The 24,279-nt window shown below is 35.9% G+C and overlaps 1 protein-coding gene across 6 annotated transcripts in view; it reads left to right on the top strand.

Moving 5' to 3' along the window:
- The window catches only part of MITF (melanocyte inducing transcription factor), a 264,586-nt gene that overhangs the window by 129,625 nt on the left and 110,682 nt on the right, over positions 1-24,279 (top strand). For 4 of the 6 annotated variants that reach the window (XM_077128730.1, XM_077128729.1, XM_077128732.1 and 1 more), the window contains exon 2: positions 17,477-17,723. In XM_077128730.1, coding sequence (XP_076984845.1) covers positions 17,477-17,723 — 247 coding nt within the window. Of the gene's footprint in view, positions 1-5,375; positions 6,169-17,476; positions 17,724-24,279 lie in introns of those variants that run through there. The other 2 variants (XM_077128734.1, XM_077128731.1) reach the window with 2 other exon arrangements.

Raw genomic sequence — 24,279 nt, 5'->3', positions numbered from 1 at the left:
TACATGTTACAGAGGGAGGTACAGAGAAGTTATATGACTTGCCCAGAGGGAAGCCAGAATATGAACAGAGTGGTTGTGTGTCTCCATTTAACCACTATATATGTTGTCTCCAATGGGAAAAATCATCCCAACTTTATATCTGTAGGAGAGACATATCAATTATTTATTCATTTAGAAATTGGTGGACCCTTGAGAGATTTGAGGCCCACAGGCTGAAATCATTTCCCTGGATCTTTACCACATCTTGTACAGCTTGGAGTTTTCACACATCAGGATGTTGAGTCCTTTCCATAATGGCATCATTGTTCAAAAGATATAGTCTGTTTCTGCCTCCTTTCTCTTATTCCCCTTTTCTAACTCTGTCTTGCACATAAAGGATTCAGGAGGTTCTCTGAGCTACTCATGCCCTCATAATACCAGTTTGAGTGAAAGCAATGGAAGAGTGGATTCATCTTCCTTAGCAGCCATCCAGGACCTTAGCTAAGGTGGTCTGTGGAGGCCACTTCTAATAGCTGAATGTTAAGTTGCTTTAAAATATTTTATATTTTGACTCTTGCTTGGAAGAAGAAAGAACTGTTGTCTTAGATGATCACGGGGTGGATGACGATGATGATGGTGGTGGTGGTGGTGGTGATGAGATGGTACACTCTACTGTTTTCAACACCAGCACTCTGAAGAGGTAGGTAGATGCATTCTGAATACTTATTTGCTTTTTGATTTTTTCATTACTTCACAAATTTACTACAGTAAAAGAGAAGTCCAGATTTTTTCTTTTATAGTGAGTTAGAAGTTAAAAAGAAAAACATCTAAACAAACAAACAAACCATGATCTTAAAGTTCTGAAGTAGAAGAATTTATTTATTGTGAAATATTGTAACTTTGGTTCCCCCCTCCCCTACTGGTGACAGCTTATCTTTTTCTGGTTTATTTACCCAGGTAAGGAAAGTAAATAGCATCTTTATTAAATTTTTCACTTGAAGAAATTATCAAAGTGGCATAATCTCATCAGCATTTCCCTTGCCCAGTTTTGTGTTGTCTCACCTACTTGGCTTATGTTGCAGATCGTGGTCTGCTTATTACAAATGCCGAGTTTCCATTTATAGATAACAAAGAAACAGTATTGCAGGAACAAGTATTTCTTTTGAAGTGAACCCTAAGAGAATGAGAATATCAGAGAGCTCAAGATAGGGAATTAATCAGTTGAATTGATTATTATATTAAACAAAAGAACCAAGTTAACATTTTACATATTCCTCCCTTCTTTAATTGCTTAAAAATTCACTTCAGACGGAAGTTAAGATGTCTCTTTGTAGGTTATATTTTTAGTCTCAGAACAGAGTTTTCTAAACAGTTTAAATAAAGCAGTATTTTTTTCTCTCTGGATGTTTGTATAGGCATCCAAACAGTTCTTTAATAATGTTGGCATAACTCTAAATTATAAACTCTAAATCAAGTTTACCTGGGGTCATCTTAGTCTTTTCTCTATTTTCCTTTTCAGCTTTGAAGGGTTTCTTTGTGTGTCAGGTACAATGAGCAGTCTCTTAGAGGATGCTGCACTGTAATTGTTACGAGGAGATCTGTTCTGGGTAATAGAAAAAAATAGAAACAGGATGAAAGAGATAAAAAGTGATTGAGTGGTCCTGAGCTGTTATTTCTGTAGATTGGTAGTCATTAAAAATTTCCTTAGTCATGCTGTGAGGGTTTTGAATTAGAACTGCTGGACCAGCTCCCTCACGTTCTTCGCATCGCCCTCTCTACCCCAATACTCTGTGCCCTGGAAGTGAGTTGTATATAGCAACCACAGCGTCTAAGTAAAGAACATGCAGTTGCATGTCCCATTTATGATGCTGACTTCCTTTCTAATTAGTCAAATGCCATCCTCAGATTCTGCTTCATAGGTCCTTCCTTACCTGATCTTTTTTTTTTTTCATTTTGTCACTCACTCATCTATTCTTCTATCCATCCATCCATCCATCCATCCATCCATCCATCCATCCATCCATCCAGGAAATATTTATTGAGCACTAACTATATGCCAGGTACTAAGAATAAATAAATAGAAAGGACCCTGTCCTCCAAAGCAAAACACAATTAAGCAAACAGACATAATGGTTGCAACTTAACTTAGGGCTATAAAAGAAAGAAACCAAGACCTTTCTGAGATAAAGACAGAAGTGGGCATTTCTGTTTCAGGTTGGATGGTCGAGGAAGACCTTTCTGAGCAGGCAATGTAAGCCCTCTAAGACCTCGTCCGAAACATAAGGAGGAGCTGCCATGGGAAAGGGGAGATGGGGGAGAGGAAAAGTCTCGGCGTTCAGTCCTCCCTGCCCACTCTCTGTGATGGTGTGTGCACGTCTGGAGTTTCTCTGATACGACCTCCTGAAAAGCAGAGCCTCTTGCATCTTCATCTTTGTCTCCCTCATAGCCCTGAGAACAGCGCCTCTCACATGTTAGGCAAATCAATAATATTTGAATTGGAGGGCCTTTCGGTGACTTCTGAGTATTCCCAGAACATGAGCTTAATGGCACGTGCGGAGAAGGGAAGCTGTGTTTGTTACTCTTGATAATACTTTTTGAGCTTCATAACCACTTTCACGGTTTTCTTAAATTACCTCATAATAAAGCTTTCACTGAAAATTCAAAGTGTATCCAAAGCAATTCCAAGTGCACACTTTATAAAAGAATTAAATTGTAGACCTAAAGACTTTTTTATTCAACAAATAAAATGAGCTTACATTCTTGAATATTTTCCTACCACTTTTAAAGAGATAATGTATATAGAATATATTGTGAATATTTTTATATATATTATCATATTTTATACTATATATTAATGGTTTTCCAACCTGACTTCACATTAGAATCCTATGAGGATCCTGAAAAAAATACAGAATTCCAAACCACACTCCTGGAGAGTCTCTTTTATAATTGGTTGGAGGAAAGGGCCTTGATATTTACGTTGTTAAAAGCTCCTGGGTTTGTTTTCAGTGGAGAAGGTGCTCCTGATAGGTGCTTCTTATAGGAATACAGTTTGGAAACTGCTGACTTGGATCATAATGAAACATCTGAAGATGAGATAGGTGCCTCCTAAATTGTATATAGCAGATGTCCATGGGTGATTACGGTCCCTTGCATATACAGGCCCTCAAATGTTGACTGTTTTGGGTTTATTGAAAAGAGTAGTGACTACCAAAAGAAAATACATAAGAAAATGACATGGTTTGGGGGGCAATAGAACATTTAATACCCAAATAAAATGAGGAGAACTCTGAGCCGTGATAAAACAGTGGTTTTACTTTTCTTCAGCCAATTTACGGTCTGGATAACAAGTAGACCCTCTTATCTTCTCTCTAACCCATTCGGAGTAGTGATTGAGGTTTTCCTTCCGGAAAGACTCCAAAGTCCAATTTAGCTTCAAAGGAAAAATTGGCTGTCACTTGGATGGTTGCTAGTTTTAAATTCAATTTCAGCTAAGGTTCATCTTTAAAGGGATCAGTGAGAAATCTGATGACTGATATGCTGCAACTTGGAGCAAGGATTTGAAATGTATTGGAGTACTGATGAAATCTTTATTCTGCATTGTTTCATTGTTTTAATATTACTTTTTCCTTTTTTATCCATTACTAAGTTCTTAGTTTGTGTTTCAGTTTAGGGCTTGTGTATACGTGCCTGTATGTGTCTACATGTACATATACATGTGTATATCCACTAAGGGTACACGTCTGGGTAAGGCACATGCTTAAGAGAGTTGCTTACATACTATAGATTAATTCATTTAGATTCTATTTACTGATCATCAGCCACCTTATTCTACTAGGTTCTAGGAATACAATGGTAAACCAAATTGATATGTTTCCTGTCACTCAGAAAACATTTGTTGAATAATTAGGTGATTACTTAAGGGACAGGATTTTTGTATTAGGGAAGGGTTGTAAGATTTTATGAATGTGTAAATGTACCCATTTAAGTCAAGCTTTAGTCCAATTTGTTAGTGGATATTTCATTGCCGAGTCCAAAAAGAGACCTTGAGAATATAGTACAGATCTTTCTAAAGTACCGTAAATATGTTGAACACATGCTTCTTAAAAGTAATTTTATTTGAACACTTATATATATAGTCCATGGAAATGTCTTTTGGAGTGGTGGATTATTCAGGATAAAAAGTCAAGTGATGTCATTGGCTGAACAAGCCAGGGAACACGTTGGCACCACATTGTGTCCCCTGATGGAATGGCTGAAATTGACACCATTGGTTTCATGATTAACAGTTGAGAGCCCATGGAAGGCACAAATTTTCCCTGTGTGTAAGCATGTAATAAATCAGGGTTTTAGGTGTTCTGAAGCTTATCCTACTGTCTTGTAACTTAAGGTAGCTCAAAATATTGCCTGAGGTGGAAAAGAGACTAGTCTGACCTTTTAAAAAATAATCCTTAATGATCCTGAAATGGTGATTCCCTAGCCCCTCTTTTTTGACTCAGTCCTCCACATTCTCCATGATTTCTTCCCTTTTTCCCATTTTCCTTGGTTTTTAAGGTCAGCCAGTGTTAATCTGCAATAGGCAGCATTAGCCACAGTTATAATCATAAGACAGTTTCTTCATTGAGAATTTAGTATGTGTCAAAGACTTGCACACACATTACAAGTATTATCACATTTAATTCTAACAATAACATATGGGATAGTTACTTATTATCCCCTTTCACAGGTGAAGAAACTGGGACACAGATAGGTTAGCCAATTTGCACAAGGTGGCAGAATTAGTAAGTGGTGGGATTTGAACCTGGCTAAGTTGACTCCAGGACCTGAGTGTGCTTAATTTTAGGCTAGACCATGCTAGGGGCAGGAAAAGAGAGGTAGGAGGTGGCTTATTAAAGTGAACAGTATAGTAACTTAGCTATCTGTTTATCCCCCATACCTAGTGTGTAGAAAGTACCCAGAGTTTGCACAGTACCTGGAACATAGTAGGTGTTCCATTGTTGAACAAAAGAATGAATGAATGAACAAATGTGCAGAGATAAAAACAGGCAGAAATAATTTTGCTGAGATCCTGGCTAGATATTTCCTGTTATAAGAGGGGAGTTAAAAAAAGATAATTTCATTACAATATGGAATTTGAGTTGATTGTGGTGTATAGAGCTAGTCAGTGTCAGATGTCTTTGTTCCGACTTTAAATTGTGCATGGGGAGAGGCATATCTATTTTACATAATTGCAGGGCATCTTGGGTGACCTGAGTCTGTAGAAGCTGCATAAATATTTGATAATATTGATGTTGTTGTGGCAGAATTTTAAAGTGTTTTTCGTTTGTTTGTCTTGAGGACATGTGTTGTTATTTTTTTCTTCTTGTAAGCCATTGCCTTCAGAATTGGATTGGATGACAGTCTAAGGATACAAAGATAGATGTCCTGAAGACCTGTGTGTCCTAAAACACTGTGCCCAGAACTAGAAGCAGCTTGCGTTTTACTTCTACCAGGACAGCCCTCATAATATTTTTGGGATCTGAGGGTGAGGAACCCCATGCTGGATCTACAGCCTGACTGCAGGAGGGTGTGTTCAGTTATTGAGCCCCAGTTCCAAAAATACCTTAGCACCGATGCAAAACAGCGAGGGATGGGTGATGAGTTTATGCCTGAGATCTCCTAAATTGCAAAGGACTCAAGCAGTCCCACAACCCTCTTACATTGTATGAATCCATTAAGTGTTAAAAATTCACCAGTTTGTGAAGTTACCTCTCCTTTCAAGTTCTCTGGTAACTGCAGCCCCTGCAAGCCTCTACCTGCAACTGAGCTCTGTCCGGCTAAGTAAGCATCCCGAGACACCTGCCTGGCTGTGGGGATGGATTTTTTGCTGTGCCCTGGTCCTTGCATAGCCCCCTTTGCAGTGTGAGGCAGCATTTTTCTTTCTTTTTTTTGTCCTGCAGGTACAGTAGGTACTGGATTAAACAGGTCTGCTGTTGCAGACAGACACCAGGCACCCTTCTAGCGTGGAGCTGTATTTGGATTGGAGTTTCCAGGGCCTTATCAGGAGCCACCCCTAGTGACACAGCCAGTGCCAGAACTAACTTTGACTTTCACTCTTCGCCAAGGGCTTGCAGAACACCTTAAAGGAAAAAAGATGGAAGCACTTAGAGTTCAGATGTTTATGCCATGCTCCTTTGAAAGCTTGTATCTGTAAGTGAAGTTTTATTCTGGATATAATTCTGGGAGCATTTAACAGGAGTGGATTTTTAGTTCAAAGAGGGAAGGCAGAGAAAGGGAAGGTTTTATTGGGAGTTAAAAATACTGGGGCTGTTACTTTGTGACTGTAGCTTTATTTGGTTTCAGCTGCAACCTCTGGTAGGTGGATATGACAAGGATAACAACTAAAATGTGTGTTTTGGTAAGGGAGGGTGGGTAGGGATTGAAATGCTAGCTCATTATTTTTGCCCTCTCATTCAAAGTGGAAAGTTGGTCTTTAAATTAATAATGCCAAAAAAAAAAAGACTGAAAAATCTGAATTAAAATAGGGCTCAGTTTATGATTACAAGGTGGACTGCAGCCCAGCTTTGTTTATGAATAAAATAACTTCTCTTCAGGGAAATGAGTGTGCTTAGTAGTAATATTTATCAAAATTGCCCCATGGCAATCACTTGTGATTTTTGGTTTCTCCTTTTTTTTTCTGACTGTGGATTGCTAACAGTTACATTAATAAACATCTCTGTGCATTTCTCTGGATTGATTTTGCTCTCTTTGAGGGGAAAATAAAACAAAAATATTCAAACATCAGAATAATCTGCCTGGCATAGAAATATAGAATAAATTTGAAATCAGCAGCTTCATAAGAAATATTAAAATGGAGAAATAGGAAATGGATGATAGCTCTCCTTTACTTTTAAGTGTGTTGATGCGATTGAAAACAATACTAAAAGCTGGGTCCCTAAGTGAATAGGCATTCAAGCAAATCAACTTATGCAAAAGCCACCTCTGGAGTTTAATAATTATTTACTGAACGTTCCTGGGTCATGAGAGAGGTTCTGATTAAGTCAGAAAAGCATTATGTTCAGCAGCTTGTGAAGGTGTATTTAAAGATGGCAAGAATAATGGAAAAATACTAAATGTAGCAGAACTATTTTTAGAATTTGATTCTTAAAAAAAAAAATTCCCACAAATTTAAGTGCAGGTTACCGTTCATCATTTTCAGTAGACATCTTCAAAAGGTCTTACAGTAGTTTAAAGGAGAATGTCTATTTTCTTGTGTTTCTATTTTTGCCTGTATTTGTAGTTCTGTGTTTGCTTTTATAGATATTTTAAAGTTTTTTTTTTACTCTGTGTGTTGTTAAAGGAGTTAGTTTAATTACTTACCTCTGGGAAATGATAGAGCATTTTATGAACAAAAGCTATGTAAGTATGCATTGAAAATGCCATTGTGCTAGAGATCGAAAAATCTCTGCTTTGTAAATCAGATAATTGTTGGGGAAATGATGTCTGCTCCTTGTGAGCCATACTGCACATGAATGTACTCTTTAACTTATTAATGGTTTTTTAAATATTATTTTTAAGCAAGTTACTGGATGGCTTGAAAGGATGAAGCTTGCTATTCTGATTACATGTAAGGATAGTGGTGATGTCACACCTGAATTTACATCCAAATCAATTCTTTGTTTGTTTTTCAAATTAATTCTTAATTTCGGCAGCTGTTGCTTAACCAATTTTGAATTTCTTTTTCCAGTTAACCAAAATACTCTCCATAGGCTGCATCCTTCCCTTATGATAACATTTCAGCATGAAGTTCTTAGCTAACATCTTGGACAAAACTTGATCATTGCTGTTGCCCGTTAACTTTTTTGTGCCTGTTCTTCTAGAGAGGGCACACACTGAATTAATTGTTTCTTTTGCATTTTCCTCTAGGAAAAGCAAAGAAACACCATAACTGAAGGCAATATTTTAAGAGTTTTGGCTTCCTAGAAAAAACTTGTCAATTTCCACTAGTTTTGAAATTCAGATACTCAGAGAATACTAATTCAGAAATAAAACCATGGCATAGAAAAAATTCATTGCCTGCCTTTTATATACTGCTCACAGCCTATGCCAGGCACCATTCTAATATCTTACCTGTTTTAATGTATTAAATTCTCATCACAGCTTTATGATGAAGGTGCTTTTTCCGTCCCCATTTTGTAGAGAAGAAAACTGAGGTTTGGGTGGATTAAAAGTCTTGCCTAGGCCATAACAGCTAAGAAGAGACAGAGTTAGGACTTCCATCCAGGTATCCTGGCTCTTTCCTGTTAGGTTCTCTGGATTTTCATGTAAGATACTAAATGAATCAGTGCTAAATATTTCTTCCTCTGCCCTAAATGTTTCTTCTCTGCCTTTTTATTGAGTGGGTTTCCACTTGATAAAAGTGGAATGACTTAATGAATGACTAGATCATAACTCAATTGGTGCCACAGCAATTTTTTATCAAATGTATTTCCTTGAGTCCAAGTCACTGTTGATTGTAAGGCAACTGTTTGTAGCAGAAAAAAAAAATGCTATTAAATGCATACATTGAGTATAAAATCTATTTCAATTTGGGAAACGTTAAAATATGAGTATGGTATTGGGGGTGAGGGGTGGATTCCTCTTAGAATCAAGGAAATATAGCAGGTCCCTAGAGATCAGAGTTCCTGGGAATAGTAATGTGTTCTGTGTCACTGCATGGCCTTCTTAGGGATGATATGGAGAGCATGATTCAAGCAAATGGGTTGATTAAAGGTCTTCCAACATTAAAGGCTCTAGGATTATCTGATTGTCAAATGGGGTATGATGTTAGGATAGAGACACCAGATTTACCCATTGAATAGATATTTATTTCATCCTATTATGTGCCAAGTACACTTGTAGGTACTGGGAAATTTATGTGCGAACGCTCTATAAAACTTCCTGCGCCCACAGAGGTGACTCATTAAGAACCAGCTCCATTCCACCTCCATTCTTAGGGCTGGACTCACCTTCATGGTCCAAAATGACTAGTGGAGCTCCACCCATTAACAACTAAATTCCAGGAAACATGATGGAAGAAGGTTCAAAGAAGGGTGCATTTCTTTAGGGCAGTTTCTTGGACATACCATGTGACATTTCGGCTTAACTCTCATTGGCAAAATTTAGGTATCTAGCTCCAGGGAAGCTGGGAACTGTCATGAGTGGCAGTGTATCCATGATAAAGCAAGGGGAAAATGGGTAATGAGTTGTTTGAATGTTAATCCCTAGACAGAAATTTTTTATTATGTCTCTAAGAATTATTGATATTTTCTAAAACATCACAAAAACCAGCTGTGTTAGGTATATGAGAACAATTCAAACCGGTTTAAGTAAAAATGGAGATTCACTGGCCTTTATAAATCCATGTCCATGGTTATCAAACCTTCACGGATGGTTTGACTCTGGTGTTCAGTGTCATCAAACAGTGGCCCGCTCTTTGTGTTTATCCCCTCCTTTGATTCACATTTGCTATTTCATATACATTGGCCTTCTTCTCAAATAGGGCTAGAAAGTTCCAGAGTTACAGCCTAGGAAGTTCCATAGGTCCAGAGTTATATATACAAATCTTAGTATAAACAGAGTACTTCTCCTAGTAGATCTAGTCAAAACACAGGGCTAACTCAAAACCCAGGGCTACCTTGGGGTTCAAGCTCATTCCGGAGTTTTTCCCTGTGACCAGGGGGATTGATAGACTGATTGGCCAAGCCTAGATATTGTTTCTATGGCTACAGGTAATAGGACCACGGGAGACTGGTCCTTCATGGAGAAAGCAGGGTATTTTACCAAAGATATGGAACAGGATACTGAGAAGGCATAAACCATACTAATCTTTTGCAAGGTTGCCTCCTAAACCATTATGAACAGTAGTTCATAATTTTGCCTTGATTTCAACAGAGACAGAATTGCAAACTTTTCACCTTGTATATATGTCCTAGACATGCAGTAATTGTTAAATGATGGTAGTCTAAGGCTTTTGAAACTTCTCAGACCTTTTATGATAGAAAATATTGTCTAGACAGGTGGACTGAGCATACCCTGTGACTGAGGCAGTTATTTAAGTGATGTTAGAAGGCCTTTCTGCCTTTTAAAGATTCTTTCAGCTGCATTCCTACTCATGACTGATATCTGTCATCATAGTGTCATAGTTTTGGATAAAAAAAAAATGTTCTGCCTTTTAAAATATTGTAGGTAGGGTATCATATCATGCCATATCAATATTAACACTTTATAGGGAATTGATTTTTCATAGCTTTTAAAAACATGGCAACTAGATTTGAGTGGATTCCTTATTTGGGCAAAATAAGCAAGAATTCTGGAGTGTGGTCTAGTGGAAGGAAGCTTGAAATGAAAGACCATAACCTTGAGTATGGGACACTTTTATTTATATGCTTTATAGCCTTCAGGCGGCTCTCAGAGGCAACTTCCTTGAGGGGAATTGAGCTTTAAGAGTGTGCCAAGCTATAGTGTTATCTGTGGAAATTGGAGGTCAGTTGTGACCATACAGTGATGAAATGGCAAAACTCATATCCTTGATGTAAAATATTTTTTTAGTAATAGACTGACATTCTACTTAATTGAAAGTTATAGAGGTGGAAAACACATTGGGTGGGAATATAACCAACTTAAAAAAAAATCTGGTAATGAAAATTGCCTAGAAGAACATTATTCACTTATTACAGAGGTTTCAGAACTGTTTTGATCATCTCTCCTAGCTAATTTTTTTCAAGCATGCCCTCTCAATGTATTTTTTAATTTTATTTATAAATTATTGCATGTGACTCTGTATTAATGTTTCATTACATTATAGAATGTGCAAAAATAGAAAATAAAAATGAAGAGGTAAAATAAAGGAATGTGATCTTTTCCAGCACCCTGAAGGATCATCTTTTGTTCTCCTTTTGAGATCACTGATACCTTGGGAGTCTTTTGAAGGTTCTCTTTAATTTTTTAAGATCAAGTGGACCTAATCAGTAATTGAGATTAGTTTTATTTGTTTAGCTTAAAGTATATTAACCCTAAACAGATATGGAGATTCTCCAATTTTTACCAACTAATTGGAGTCAAAGTGTAAGGAAGTGAAGAAATTAGATTTTTAGCTTAAACATAGAATTGCATGGTGATTCTTAAATTTTAGAATGCTTTCCTGCTTTTGTACAATGGAAGGTACAAAGCTCTTTGAGGACAGGAGTCCAGCTTGGACAGCATAATATCCCAAATGCCTAGCAGCAACAGGGAAAGCATTAAAATATTTGTTGAAGGAAAGAAGGGAGGTAAGACATGCTGCATTTCACAAGCCTTTTTATTTTGATCTGTGCCAGAAACCTGTAGTATTTGTTACCTGAGTGGTAATTTTACCAGAAAAATCTGGAATTTGGGCAGGTCTTCATTTTCCTTTTTCTTGAATACTTAAACCCAGGTTTAATGATGTCAGAAGTCCAGAAGACCTCAATTCCAAAACCAAACTGTGAAATCTGGTACTTTCACATTTGAGGGGTTATACTCCCAGCGTTCTGAGTACAGGTGATGATATAGTTTCTGATTGGTAATTGACCCTGCCATACATGGTAAAAAATCATCCTGAGTCACTTTGGAAGGAATGAAAAGATTAAGATAACAGAAGAGCTGATTACTCTGAAATGTTAGACACCCAGACTATCGTTTAAAAAAAAAATCTCCATTAACCAGTTCTTCAGTGATTTGTACATTTGGAGGCACTTTCAAAGGATTCTTTAGGATTTCTTTTACTGACAGAACAAAGTAAAATTGGGGTCAATTTCTATAGATTCAACCTATCAATTCCTTTTAACTATCGAAGTATTTGTGTTGTAATCATAAATATCCATTGGTGTTTTGGGGACTGAGACATCTTTTGTTTGTCTATTTAGTTTTATATTGACCATTTGGCAGGACTGAGTAGGCCTTCCCATCCCATTCCATCTAACACACTGAATTCTGCAGCCTAAGGGCTCTTCAGAGCTCTCACCAGGTACGCTGGAGGTGGGGATGGAATGTGAAGTTCCTCGGACATCGAGGAAAGTGTTCTGGCTAGGAATCAGAGTAATGGGTTCATGTCCCAGCTCTGCCACTAGATTCATGGCTGAATCTTGGACTGTTTACTGGTAGTTTCCAAACCGGGACAGGTATTAGAATCAACTGAAGAATTTTTGTAGACAAACTGATTCCTGGGCCTTACCTAGACTGAAATCAGTATTTCCAGGGATAGAGACCAGGCGATTTTATTTTAGACAAAGTCCTCAGTTGATTTTTTTGCAGCCAGTGTAGTACTTGTTGCATTTGGAAACCCATGTAGCTTAATATATCCATGATATAATACATATAACATTAATAGTATTTACCTCTCCTGTATCTTCACTTTGTATGTCAGCCACCAGCCATTTCTGAATATAACACATTGTACACCAGTGTAAACAAATGCAAGGCTTGGAGTTTTAGCTCCCAAATGATTATAATGAAGATTTTTTTATTTGAAAAAGTGCTAAAATTCTTATTTTATGGCTAATAAGAGAATTACAGGATAAATTATCATTTCTTTGTGTCCTTGTAAGACTTTGTCAAGTTTTCTAAATTAATAGGAATTGCCTGAACCTTATTAAACAGATCTGCTATAGTCCATATTTGTATGTACACTTATAAAAATTACTTCCTCACATAAAAAACCTCTCATTTTCACTTCAATATTACTATTTTTATCATTAATTTTTATCTTTATTCCAATTTACTGAACTATGATTTTTAAACTCACCAGAATATTGCATGGTAGGTGGTTTTAAATACTCTTTATAAATAAGAGTATTTTATTTATAATATACTTTCAAAGTATATTATAAGCTCAAAGTAATTGACCAATCTGGCTATGGTCACAAAGTTAGTAAGTGGCAGAGCTGGGGTCTGTCTGAGGAATCAAAGAGGAAAAAAACACAAGGAAAAGCTTAACAGCTCTTTTAGCATAGAGAGTAAGTTTCAACTAAAGACCAATTCCTGTCTTGGAATCTTGGATGACTGTGATATCGAGACCAAAATCTAATTCATAAGTGAAGAGGTGTTGGTATCACTTTCAAAGGGTGATCAGGCAGATGTCCTTTAGATGCCAAGGTATTAGAGGTAATGGAATTCCTGATAGATTTAAGTGGTTGATGATGGCAGTGAAATAAAATATTTTGAATTTAGTAATGCACTGGATAATTCAGAGTCCATATTCACATATCTATACCATCACTAAGAAGGGAGAGGCTTTGAAGGTTAATGGAAAATATTTAAGTTCAACCAGAACTCAGCTCACATGTGATCGCTACCTATCGTCCATACACTGTCTTCAAGCTGCAGAGCTAAGTGCTTTAATTTAGCTAACTTTAGCTCAGTCAGTTGCTGCAGTACATTTGGGAAGTGGATTTTGCAGAGGCTCAGAGAGGTTAAGTGGCTTCTTTAAGATCATGCTGCTCAGCAGTGTCTAAGCTAGACCTTGAGTCCAGCTGATGGCTGCCCTCCTTGAGTCACTACTGAGTGATTCCCAGTTCTTAGGGAAGTTGTGTGACTGGCTTCAGTGAAGCCAGTAAAGGCACTTCTCTGTTCTTCATTTGGCTTTCAAAGGATAATTTCTTATGGCGAGCTGTGTACACCTTCTCACTTAGAATTAGATAAAATTCAGATCATCTAGATAATTGCCTTAATTTTAAGGCATTTCAGTAAAATTAGGCGACCATGACTTTAAACATTACATTATTAGAAAATAGGTATTTCCAGCACCTGGCACAGAGGAGACACCCAATAACTATTTGTTGAATAAATGACCTTTAAATAATCAGATTAAAAGGAATCAGACTCATGGAATTAGGATTATCTAGAGAAGATTGAGCTTCATGGACCCTGGATGAATTCAGTTAGCTTTTATAATTAAATAAATTTGGGCAACTGTCCTTGCTTAGCATTAGTTTCTTCGGCATCAGAGCCTCATTTTTTTTTAAAATAAGCACCGTGGCCGCCAGGAATGTTTTCACATGAAGCTTGATTTTGAGTTTAAAACATTATGCTCGTTTGTCTTGCTAACATTTTGAAATGGAGAGATCATCATCTTTACTTGTCTATAAGGTGCTAATTGCAGATTCAATTATTTCTAAGAGAAAGGAATGTCTAAAAGATTGAGGACAGAGCTGAGAATCTGGGAGTCATTTTTAACAACATGGAAATATCCTGCAGGGAGTGTGTGCAATGAAATGACTACAGTGCTTCCTTTGCACACTTTTTTGAAAGAGTCATTAAAGTAATATCAATTAGCTGAATCTTGTTAGAATTTCTTTAGTGGGATTCACTTTATACTGGTTTACTATATAACTATGTCCATTTTTTTTCTGATAGGATATTTCAGAAAATGCTTTAAATGATATAAAGTCGCTAATTTTAAGTTGAAGCCTCAGCATGGTTGATAACTAGTAATTTTAATTTAAGATGTCTCAAGAATGCTTTACTGTTAACTGAAAGGATTTTTCCTCAGTCTTACAACCAATGACTTGTCTTGAGCAGCTAATTAGTGCGATTATTGCACAGCTGCATTTGCTACAGCACAAAGGTTTGCTCCTGTTTTTATCAAAAGGATCAGTCTCTCTGGGAATGTTTTAACCTGACAGGCTTTGAATCGTAAGACAGTTTATTTATTTATTTATTTTTCAATAGTTTGGGTTTTTTTTCCTCTCTTTTTTTCTTGGCTTAGGAAAGTATGCTTGAGCTTTGAATATGTACTCAAAAGTGGGAAAATCTGTTTTCTTTTGATGCTCTTTTAGTAGAGAGTCTTTCCAAGTGAATAGGTAATACTAATGGCTAAATATTTTTATCATGTGGATGAATGGATAATATTAAAATAATAAGTAGGGTATTAATATCATTCAGTTTCTGTGTACATGTGTGTTTTCTAACTAAAAATATAGGAAACTGTAAACAAAAGAGGGTTTAAGTTTTTTGAGATGCTGAAGACTTTCAAGAGATTCAGTGTGCTGGATACTATCACTGCTTCTCCATTGTATTGTCAAAATACTGACAGACTTAAGCTCTTCTTTTCTAACCATATGGTAACTGTTGATCGTGGAGTCACTTCCTCAAGTTCTTAAATTAGTTTGTAGTGGTATATATTCTGCCGTTGAAAAATATTATGGCTTTATTATAGTTTGGGGGGGGTATAAAGAAAAATAAATTAATTTGTAATTCCACTCCCACTCTGGAAACTATTATCATCTGTATATATCACCTGCTGATGTGTATGTTTATACATACCCTTGCCTTACTTATTTTAATCAGAATATAAATACAATTTTGAATCTTACTTTTTAATTTATTCTTTTTATTTTGCATAGGCAGGCACTGAATTTATTCTTATTGCATATACTTTCCACTTTGCTCTGTAGATGCACAACTTTTTTATAAAAAAAGTATTTTATCAATCTCATGTATCATAATATTCTTATTAGATGCATTTTTCACTTTGCTCTGTACATCTACAGTTTTTCTGTAAAAATGGCAAACTAATATTTTAGCAATATCACGTATCATAATTTTCTCAACCATTCTTATATTATTGGGCAAATTTCGGTTTTTCAGAATAGTTTGTAAGTATTCTGAGCATTTTGTAAGTAGCTCTATAATGTAAAATTTTCCACCTTTTGAATTATTTTCTTGGTAAAATTGTCCACCAGTGGAATTTCACAATCAAATTTTATGAACAATTTTATAGCTTTTTGATAATATGGCTAAGTTGTTTCCTTAAAGAATTATGATAATGTTTACCAGCAGTGGCTCAGAGTAGCATTATTATTATTACACTTTTCTTGTAGTGCACATTTTTTCCCCTCTTTTTAAAAAATGGGATCATACCTTAAATACTGTTTTGTATCTGGCTTTATCAGATTTCATTATATTGTGTAGTTTTATTCATGTCAATAAATATATTTTTATACCATTTTTAATGGCTGCATGTAGTATTACATTATATGAAACTATTACAGTTTATTGAACCAGTTTCCCATGGTGAAAATAAACAAATAATATAATATTTATTATGCAGTTTTTCTGAAACTGTGGAATGTTTTGCTATCTTCAGAATTTGAAGATTCTTATCTTTAAGGAGCTCGTTGGAATGGTCAAATGATTTAAAGGCTTTTTTTTTTTTTTTTACTTTTATTAGAAGGTAAAGACAATACTGGGGATTTACACTCAAGGAAGGAAGTTACAGGTGCAAATTCTTCCCTTGAACAGTGACTCACTCAAGAGTGAATATTTTTTCAAAAGTTATTTTATTCTTGTTTGCAGGTACTATAGTTTTGTAGTGTTTGCCTTAAAAAGAGATTTAAATATATATATATATATATTCCCAGAAATAAATAAACAATTATATAATCTAGATAATAATAGCAACCAGCAAACATTTATTAAGGCAGTACTGCATGGAGCTCATTGTCCTAGGGAATTTATATATATTCTTTTACTCAATCCTCAGAAAATCCCTAAGAGGTAGGTAAAGCTGTAAAATACAAATGATGCAATAGAAATTTTTAAATATCTCCTGCTTTTGTAAATGGGTATGTGGGTAAAACTCTATCCACTCTTTTTCCAGATATGGTAGGTAAGGCAAAGAGGTTTATATAATTTGATATCGTAGAGGTGGCAAGATAAGCAATCAAAACCACATTTAGGATAATTAGGAAGGTTTTTATGCTTAACTTGTGATGAGTGTTTTAAGTATTTTAAATGATTTTGGAGAGAACAAGGATCCACAGGACCATTAGGAGTAGGCCTCATGGGGAACTCACTGAGTGTGCATTGTAGAGGGCATGCCAAAATGAATCAGAAGAAAAGATGGTACAAAGAAAACCCCGCAAGGAAGAATTGGGTTGTCAAACCAGCTTGTCTTCTGCTCCTTTTCTCAAAGGCTGAGGTCGAGTTCAGTGTTAACAGTCTGGCCCAAATGCTTCATTCATTAATTGTTTTTATTTCCCATATTAGTAAAGTTTCCTTATGACAAAGTTGACCTTTCTTTAAACCATACCTTGTTAGTAAACATTTTAGATATCTTCCTGGAATTACATAGCACGAAATTCAATAATAAAAAGCAAATCAAGCAATGTAAATGTGGAAATCCGGATGCCAGTAAGACACACTCTTCTTGGCCCTACATATGGTAGTGCTATATTTGGTGGTGATGAGTAGTGTGCAGTATAAAATGTTTTAAAAAAAAATTAAGCTGCATGATAAAAATGCATAGATGTAATCAAGCTGACTTATTTTAATTCAACTACTAATGACTAAAATCCTGTCAACCTCTTGATTTTCAATTATATGTGGAGTACCATTCTGCAACTTGATTATATTTGCACAGGCTCATTTCTGAGCTTGGTGCAATTTAGGATACCCCCAAATGCAAACGAAGCTTTTCATTAGGAAACTAAACGTGTGTCTTTTGGTTTTCCCACCTCAGTTCCGCGGAGCATCCTGGGGCCGCCAAGCCTCCGATAAGCTCCTCCAGTATGACGTCACGCATCTTGCTCCGCCAGCAACTCATGCGTGAGCAGATGCAGGAGCAGGAGCGCAGGGAGCAGCAGCAGAAGCTGCAGGCCGCCCAGTTCATGCAACAGAGAGTGCCGGTGAGCCAGACCCCAGCCATAAACGTCAGCGTGCCCACCACCCTACCCTCTGCCACCCAGGTGCCAATGGAAGTCCTCAAGGTATGTGAGCATCGCTCTTGTTGGTGGAACCAAGCCGCTTCCCCCAATGTCTTCCATTTTCTAGGTGTATTATTTATATGAATGTATGTTCAGTTATATTGACCTGTGTGTATCATATTTGTAAACTCCAACTCCATTGATTCCTACATGGCTCTGTTTTTTAAAAGGATGCAAACTACATCACTAAATTCAGTAATGACCCTCAGTAAATGACGCAGGATTATCAATGCTCAATGAGAAATCTCAGGTAGAAATAAGTATTTGTTGTGATGACATTTTTCCATCTTTCCTTGGGAAAAGTTTAAAATATAAAAATTATCTGAACCAGGTCTCTTCTAATAACTGGCGTATATATTTTTCCTAACTATATTCCATGACCATTCTAAAATTTTTTGTTTTAGTTTAGTAAATAATCTTGACTGTAGAATTTCTTTTACAAAGTCTCTTCAGATATAAAACTATAGAAGAGCTTTCAATGCTTTAATAACCTGCCTGCATAATCCTGTTACCGAAGTGAGTTGTCTGCTTTAGGTCTCTTTGATTTCTTGCTAGAGTAGAAACTGTAGGAGCTTATTAGCATCATTCTATCCCAGACATATAGCTTACTAATTACTAAGGAAAATTGTAACGAGTCTCAGAATAGAATTCTGTTTCACATGTGCCTTCCATATCACATAAAGAGATTCTCCTAGTTTAAAGGTAAATACCACAACTCCTTTGAATATGACTGACCCAGGGAAAGTATAGGGAAACTCCCTTACTTTTGTAGTTCTTTTTTTTTACCCATTCCCCTAATTGATTCATTCTAAGAGTCCCAAATGTTACTTTTCATTAAACAATGTGAACTTTACACGCTGGTGATTCATTGTTGATGCTTGGATTCATTCTGTGTGCTCAGAAAAACCATCTCCTAGTATTTAAAGTTTGCTATTGAAGCAAGTAGAGGGATGATGTGTCATAATCAGGAAGCAATATATGATTCTTACCAGGAAAGAGGTTCTTTAAAAACAAATTAAAAATCAATTATGTTTTATTTGCACAGACTATTTTAAAAATATAATACCAAAATAACAAAGCTTTTTGATACGAGAAAGCAACCAAAATTCAACCATGACAGAAAAGAGCCACATAATTTAACATAAAATTTTACTCTAATGAGATTGAAGTTCCACATATTGCCACAATTAGTGTATATTTTACTCTTCTCCACCTTTTCACTCAAGTAAAGTCAAGGTTTTCTCTCTAGAACAGAATATTTCAAGTCTGGTTAGGTGAAAATTCATGGTCACTATTGATTTAAGTTGTCTGGTGTTTACACGAATCATATTTGTTTTGTCTGTACCTTAAATTGTTTACAGTTATATTAAATAATAAGATTATTTTATTTACTATTTTATTCATTATGATAGTCTACTTTTTAAACCTGGGGCAAATTTTAAGAGATGGCACATGGAGTCATTTTTGTATTAGTTTATGTGCAATTTTAAAAATAATGTTTTATGTTATTTTAAAGCATATTAATTAATATCAATATTCCTGTTAAGGCAGTTGCATCTGATGGTAGGAAAATCGCCTAAACTTAAATGTGTTACAACATCATTTCTATACCATTTTAAAAATGCACATATTTTCTAAATGTGCTGATACTTAAAATGTTTTCTTGAAAATGATTAACATTTAAATCTACATTAATATGAATAATATCCCCATTTTCCTTAAATATTTCTGTGTCCTGGAAATTCTGGCTTGAATTATGCTCTCCAATTTAGGTCTGCCAGAAAACTGTCCAGAGTTAAAAACAGGAAGACATAGATTAACTAAAAATGAGCAGTGGGTAAATTTATATTTCTAACTGAATAGAATTTCTCTCTTTTCTACTTTTGTATTTTCACATTTCAATTATTTAAACTAGTTTAATGTGTCGTGTAAGAGAAGAAAAACAGTTATAGGGATAGCAATATGGATAGGTGTGATCACTATTACTTTTAAATGAAGGACCAAATAAAAATATATGATTTCATTTAAGGTAACATTTCAAGAGATTAAAATAGCATTTTTTAGGATAGTATCATATCAGCAATTGCTTCAAAAACTTAAAGACTTAGTGCTTTATAAAGATAGTTTACGTATTTTCAGAAGTTCTCTGTGTGTATATGGGTTGTATGGGAATATTACTATGAAATATTTATTTTAGGCAAGTGGGAGAAATGTATTCAGTTTTTCTTTTCCCTTTTTATAGTTTTGAAATCATAAGCATGATTTTTTTAAGTAAATGCCGAGTAGCAAAAAGAGTTAACTTGTTTAATCTTGGACCATTTTTACGTGAATATAATTCAAGGAAAGTGTCATACAGAATGACTGATTCAGCACATTATGATACAGATTATATTGAGTAAATATTTTTTTATAATATAGCTTGCGTAAAGATTTAAATTGTTAAAATGGAACACACCTGCTTCTTGGTGGAAACAGCTATGAACAATCATATATGCTAGCATGCGCTAGAGAAACCTGGTTAAATCTGTCTCCAGTCTGTTTTGCAGGAAGTTGAAAGAAAGGCTATAGTTTTCATCACATATGCACAAAGTCAGATTACCAACATTTTACTGTCAGTGAAATGAATGACTGATTTTGAAAAACTGAATTAGTGTTTTTAGGTAAATCTCTTTCTTTATCAGAATTACATTTAAAATATCTTATGAAGCTTTATAAAGCACGTTTAAAAATGGTTGAAACCTTCTGGTGAACTTCATGAAAAACTCCAAGGACTGTTGTTTGGAATTCAGATTATATGTCAGAAATCTGTCTCACTTATTCCTCACTTAGTCATTGTGCAGTCTCTGTGTTCATGAAGCTTTGCAATGTTAGTCTATGGTTTCTATATTGATTTCAAATTAACTTATGGGTTTATTCCTACAACAGGCACACCACCAAGATATTATAGGGTTGATTCCAGACTACCGCAATAAGTGAATATCATGGTAAAGAAAGTCACACAAAATTTTTGCTTTCTCAGTGCTTTCAAAATACCTTCTCACTAAGCTTAATCATTTCTAACTTTTGATTTGAAGTGAGAGGCATTTGGCTCTTCCTTTCACTTGATCACTTAGAGCCAATGTAGGGTTATTAATTGGCTTAATTTCATTATATTTGTGTCTCAGGGAATATAGAGGCCCTAGGAGAGGGAGACAGAAGGGGGAATGACTGGTTGGTGGAGGTGTCAGAACACACACAACATTTATCAGCTAAATCACTGTCTTATAAGGGTGCCGTTTTTGGTGCCCCAAAACAATTACTAATAGTGATGTCAAATATCACTGATCACAGATCACCATAACAGATTGAATAATAATGCAAATCTTTGAAATATTGCAAAAATTACCAAAATATGACACAGAGATATGAAGTGAGCAAATGTAGTTGAGACATTGGTGCCAATAAAATTGCTTGATGCAGGTTTGCTACAAACCTTCAATTTATAAAAAACCCAATACCTACATAGTACAATAAAGTGAAGCGCAATAAATGAGGTATGTCTGTATTGATTTTCCTGTTGGATGACGTGGAACAATTGGTCTTACTACTACACTTGTACAGACTAGAGATATTCCTCAAAGTTCTTAAGAACAACCTTATCCTATTGGGTACTGTAATTTAAGGATGCCTCCTTACCACAAATGCACCAACATTTGGAATGCGTAATGAATTTTTCTGAGTAGTGAATGCAATGTGTATTTCAAATTGCAAATTAATAAAAAAGTCATTAAGAAACAATTAATGGAGGAGGTATTGACATGTTAGTTATACAACCTGAGGTCTGTAATTTGGTTTAGCTTCCTTCAAAGAAAAGCAGAGTAACCAGGGACAGGCCTTATAGATGTGTGCCAGTTCTCCGAGCTAAAGAAACATCATGGTACTATTGCATTATCCTCTGCACATGCATCAAGCATCTGTTTCATTGTCACATCTTCCTGTCTGATTATAGGAGTACCTGCTTATCCTGATCTTGGACTGGCAAATTCATCAGGATTTCTCTCCCTCTACCTCATCCCCCAAATTGGACCGTAACAGTTTTTAGATTAAAAACATTAGCTTATAGTTTGAAAAATTTCCCTATTCAAAAATTTGTAGGGCATTGCCAAGGATTTCCCTCTGTCCTGCCCTGCCTTCCCTTCCCCTCCCTGCCCTTCTCCTCTCCTCCCTTCCCTTCCCTTTCCATCCCATCTTGGAATTTAAAGATGTAAAGGCAAGGTGTTCTCTCTGGAATAGATTGTACATTCTACTTTTCCTTTCTGCTTAGGAGAAAATCTGCATGAGTTTAAAAGGAAAAAAGTTTGTTGTTACTTTAAAATCTTTTATTCTAAAATACTTTATTTTAAAGTAGCTTGAAGAAATTTATATTTTAAATCTTTCAGTTTTTAAAAAACTATCCCACATAATTGAAAGAGTTGGGTAAATTGCCATGCAATTAGAAACGGTGCTTGATGTTTAGAAACACATTTTTCAGGGCCCTCTGCATTGTAAACTGAATTAACTTTTGTTGTTTGTTCGGCACCTGTCTCTCATTTGATCGTAGTGAGTCGGGACAGAAGTCCTGCTTCCTTGTTAACCTTTGTGCTACAACCGACGGTCCACGAGAGTTCACTAGTGAAGGAAAGGATGGGTGACCTAGTTGCTGGCTTTTCTCCTCAAATCACAAACGCGACCTGGAGTTGAATTTTCATGGTATCAGTTATTTTTTTAGGTATCATAAAGAAACATCAAAAAGGGTGTGTGGAGTTACAGGTGGGTTATGGATTGGCAGAAGGGACAACTACACCACACAGTAAGCTTAGATTTTCTTTTTGATTTATTTAGACAGGAATACAGAACTTTATTAGCATCACTGTGACCTCAAGAAGCAGGAACAGATACAGCAGGTCTCAAATGAGCCTGCCTTGGTCCCCCTGTGGGGACCCATTGCTAGAGACACTGCCCACATATTGTGAGGACCTGCTATGCCTGAGAATTCTTGTAATACCATAATACAGTCAAACGTGAATTATCTATATACTAAGTCACTATTCGGTGTGATTTACACAAAAGTCTGTGAGCTTCTACTTCAGGCACTCTTCACAAACACTGGTAATCTTTTGTTTTTGAATGAAACTCAGCTTCTGCAAGGCCACGTTCTCATTCAGAGGGAGAATGGGACTCCGTGCCAGGTTCCAGGAGCGGCTCTGCACCTTCCCGGAGAATCCCTTTCCCTGCAGGGTCTTGGAATCCTCTGCAAGACCTTACTTTGATGTATTAAGTGTCACCCATAAGGTCATTTTCTTTCGCTTTAAAACTAATTTTAATCTGTTTTTTTCAATTATAGACAGTGTGCGTTAACTTATAATGATCTAAACGATGTGGAAGGCCATGATGGTAACTTTTGATTATTAGACAGAGAGCACTGCTGTGCACGTCTCTGTCACAACATCCAGAAGTCGTAACTGCAGGTCACTATATTCTGAAGATCTGATGGCCTAGGCAGCCAGTTCATATACTGTATAGTTCTATATAATTTAATAATATATTTATTTTGTATTAAATGATTTTTATAATGTTTTTATTGATAAATCTTATACAAATAGTCTATACATGGTGTACAATCCATGTCTCACAATATCATCACATAGTTGTGTATTCATCACCATGATCATTTTTTAGAGCATTCGCATCACTCCAGAAAAAGAAATAAAAAGAAAAAACTCATACATACCATATCCCTTACCCTTCCCTCTCATTGACCACTAGTAGTTAAATGATTTTTAATTACCCAGCCTGATACCCCTACACCCATATTTTAATACAAACTTTTTCCTGAAATTCTAGTTGCGTTCTTCAGTTTTTTCTTCCCTGTGCCCCTCTGCAGTATTATAGCTTTTGCTATGTTTTAGCATTTAAGACTGAAACCTCATCCATTTCTGGCTGTTTTTCTATTTATTTATTTATTTTTTTTTTTTTAAAGACAGAGAGAAGGAAGGAAGGATAGAAGGAAGGAAGGAAGGAAGAAAGGGAAACATTTTTAAACATTTTCTTGTTTTATTGTATTCTGTTTCTCCGTTTTTGTTACATGGGCTGGGGCCGGGAATCGAACCGAGGTCCTCCGGCATAGCAGGCAAGCACTTTGCCCGCTGAGCCACCGCGGCCCCACCTTTCTATTTATTTTTAAATGAATGTCTGCGATACTGAATCTTACATGAAAGGATCACCAGTCTCTTTCACAAATGTCACCTACTTAATCCCAACAATTAAAGAAAGGATTCTGATTTGAAAGGCGTCTGATGGTCTTCCTTCTGTAAGGATGCTCTGTATAAGAAGGATTGTGGATATGTGTAATTTTAACACTGCCCTACTAAAATAAGTGGGTGGGATCTGCATTTTGTAATATGTAAATCAGTATGGTGGCTTTACTCGAGGTTATAGCTGCAATCAGTGCTAGGATATTGGCTCTTGCCCTGAATGTGTCTCTCTTTATTGACTTCTTTGAGTTTCAGCCTGAACTTTTAAGAAAAATTAGCTTCCAATA

Source organism: Tamandua tetradactyla, chromosome 15 (assembly GCF_023851605.1).
Source record: "Tamandua tetradactyla isolate mTamTet1 chromosome 15, mTamTet1.pri, whole genome shotgun sequence".
In the NCBI taxonomy this organism is placed as follows: Eukaryota; Metazoa; Chordata; class Mammalia; order Pilosa; family Myrmecophagidae; genus Tamandua; species Tamandua tetradactyla.
This window is presented reverse-complemented; position numbering and strand designations above follow the sequence as displayed.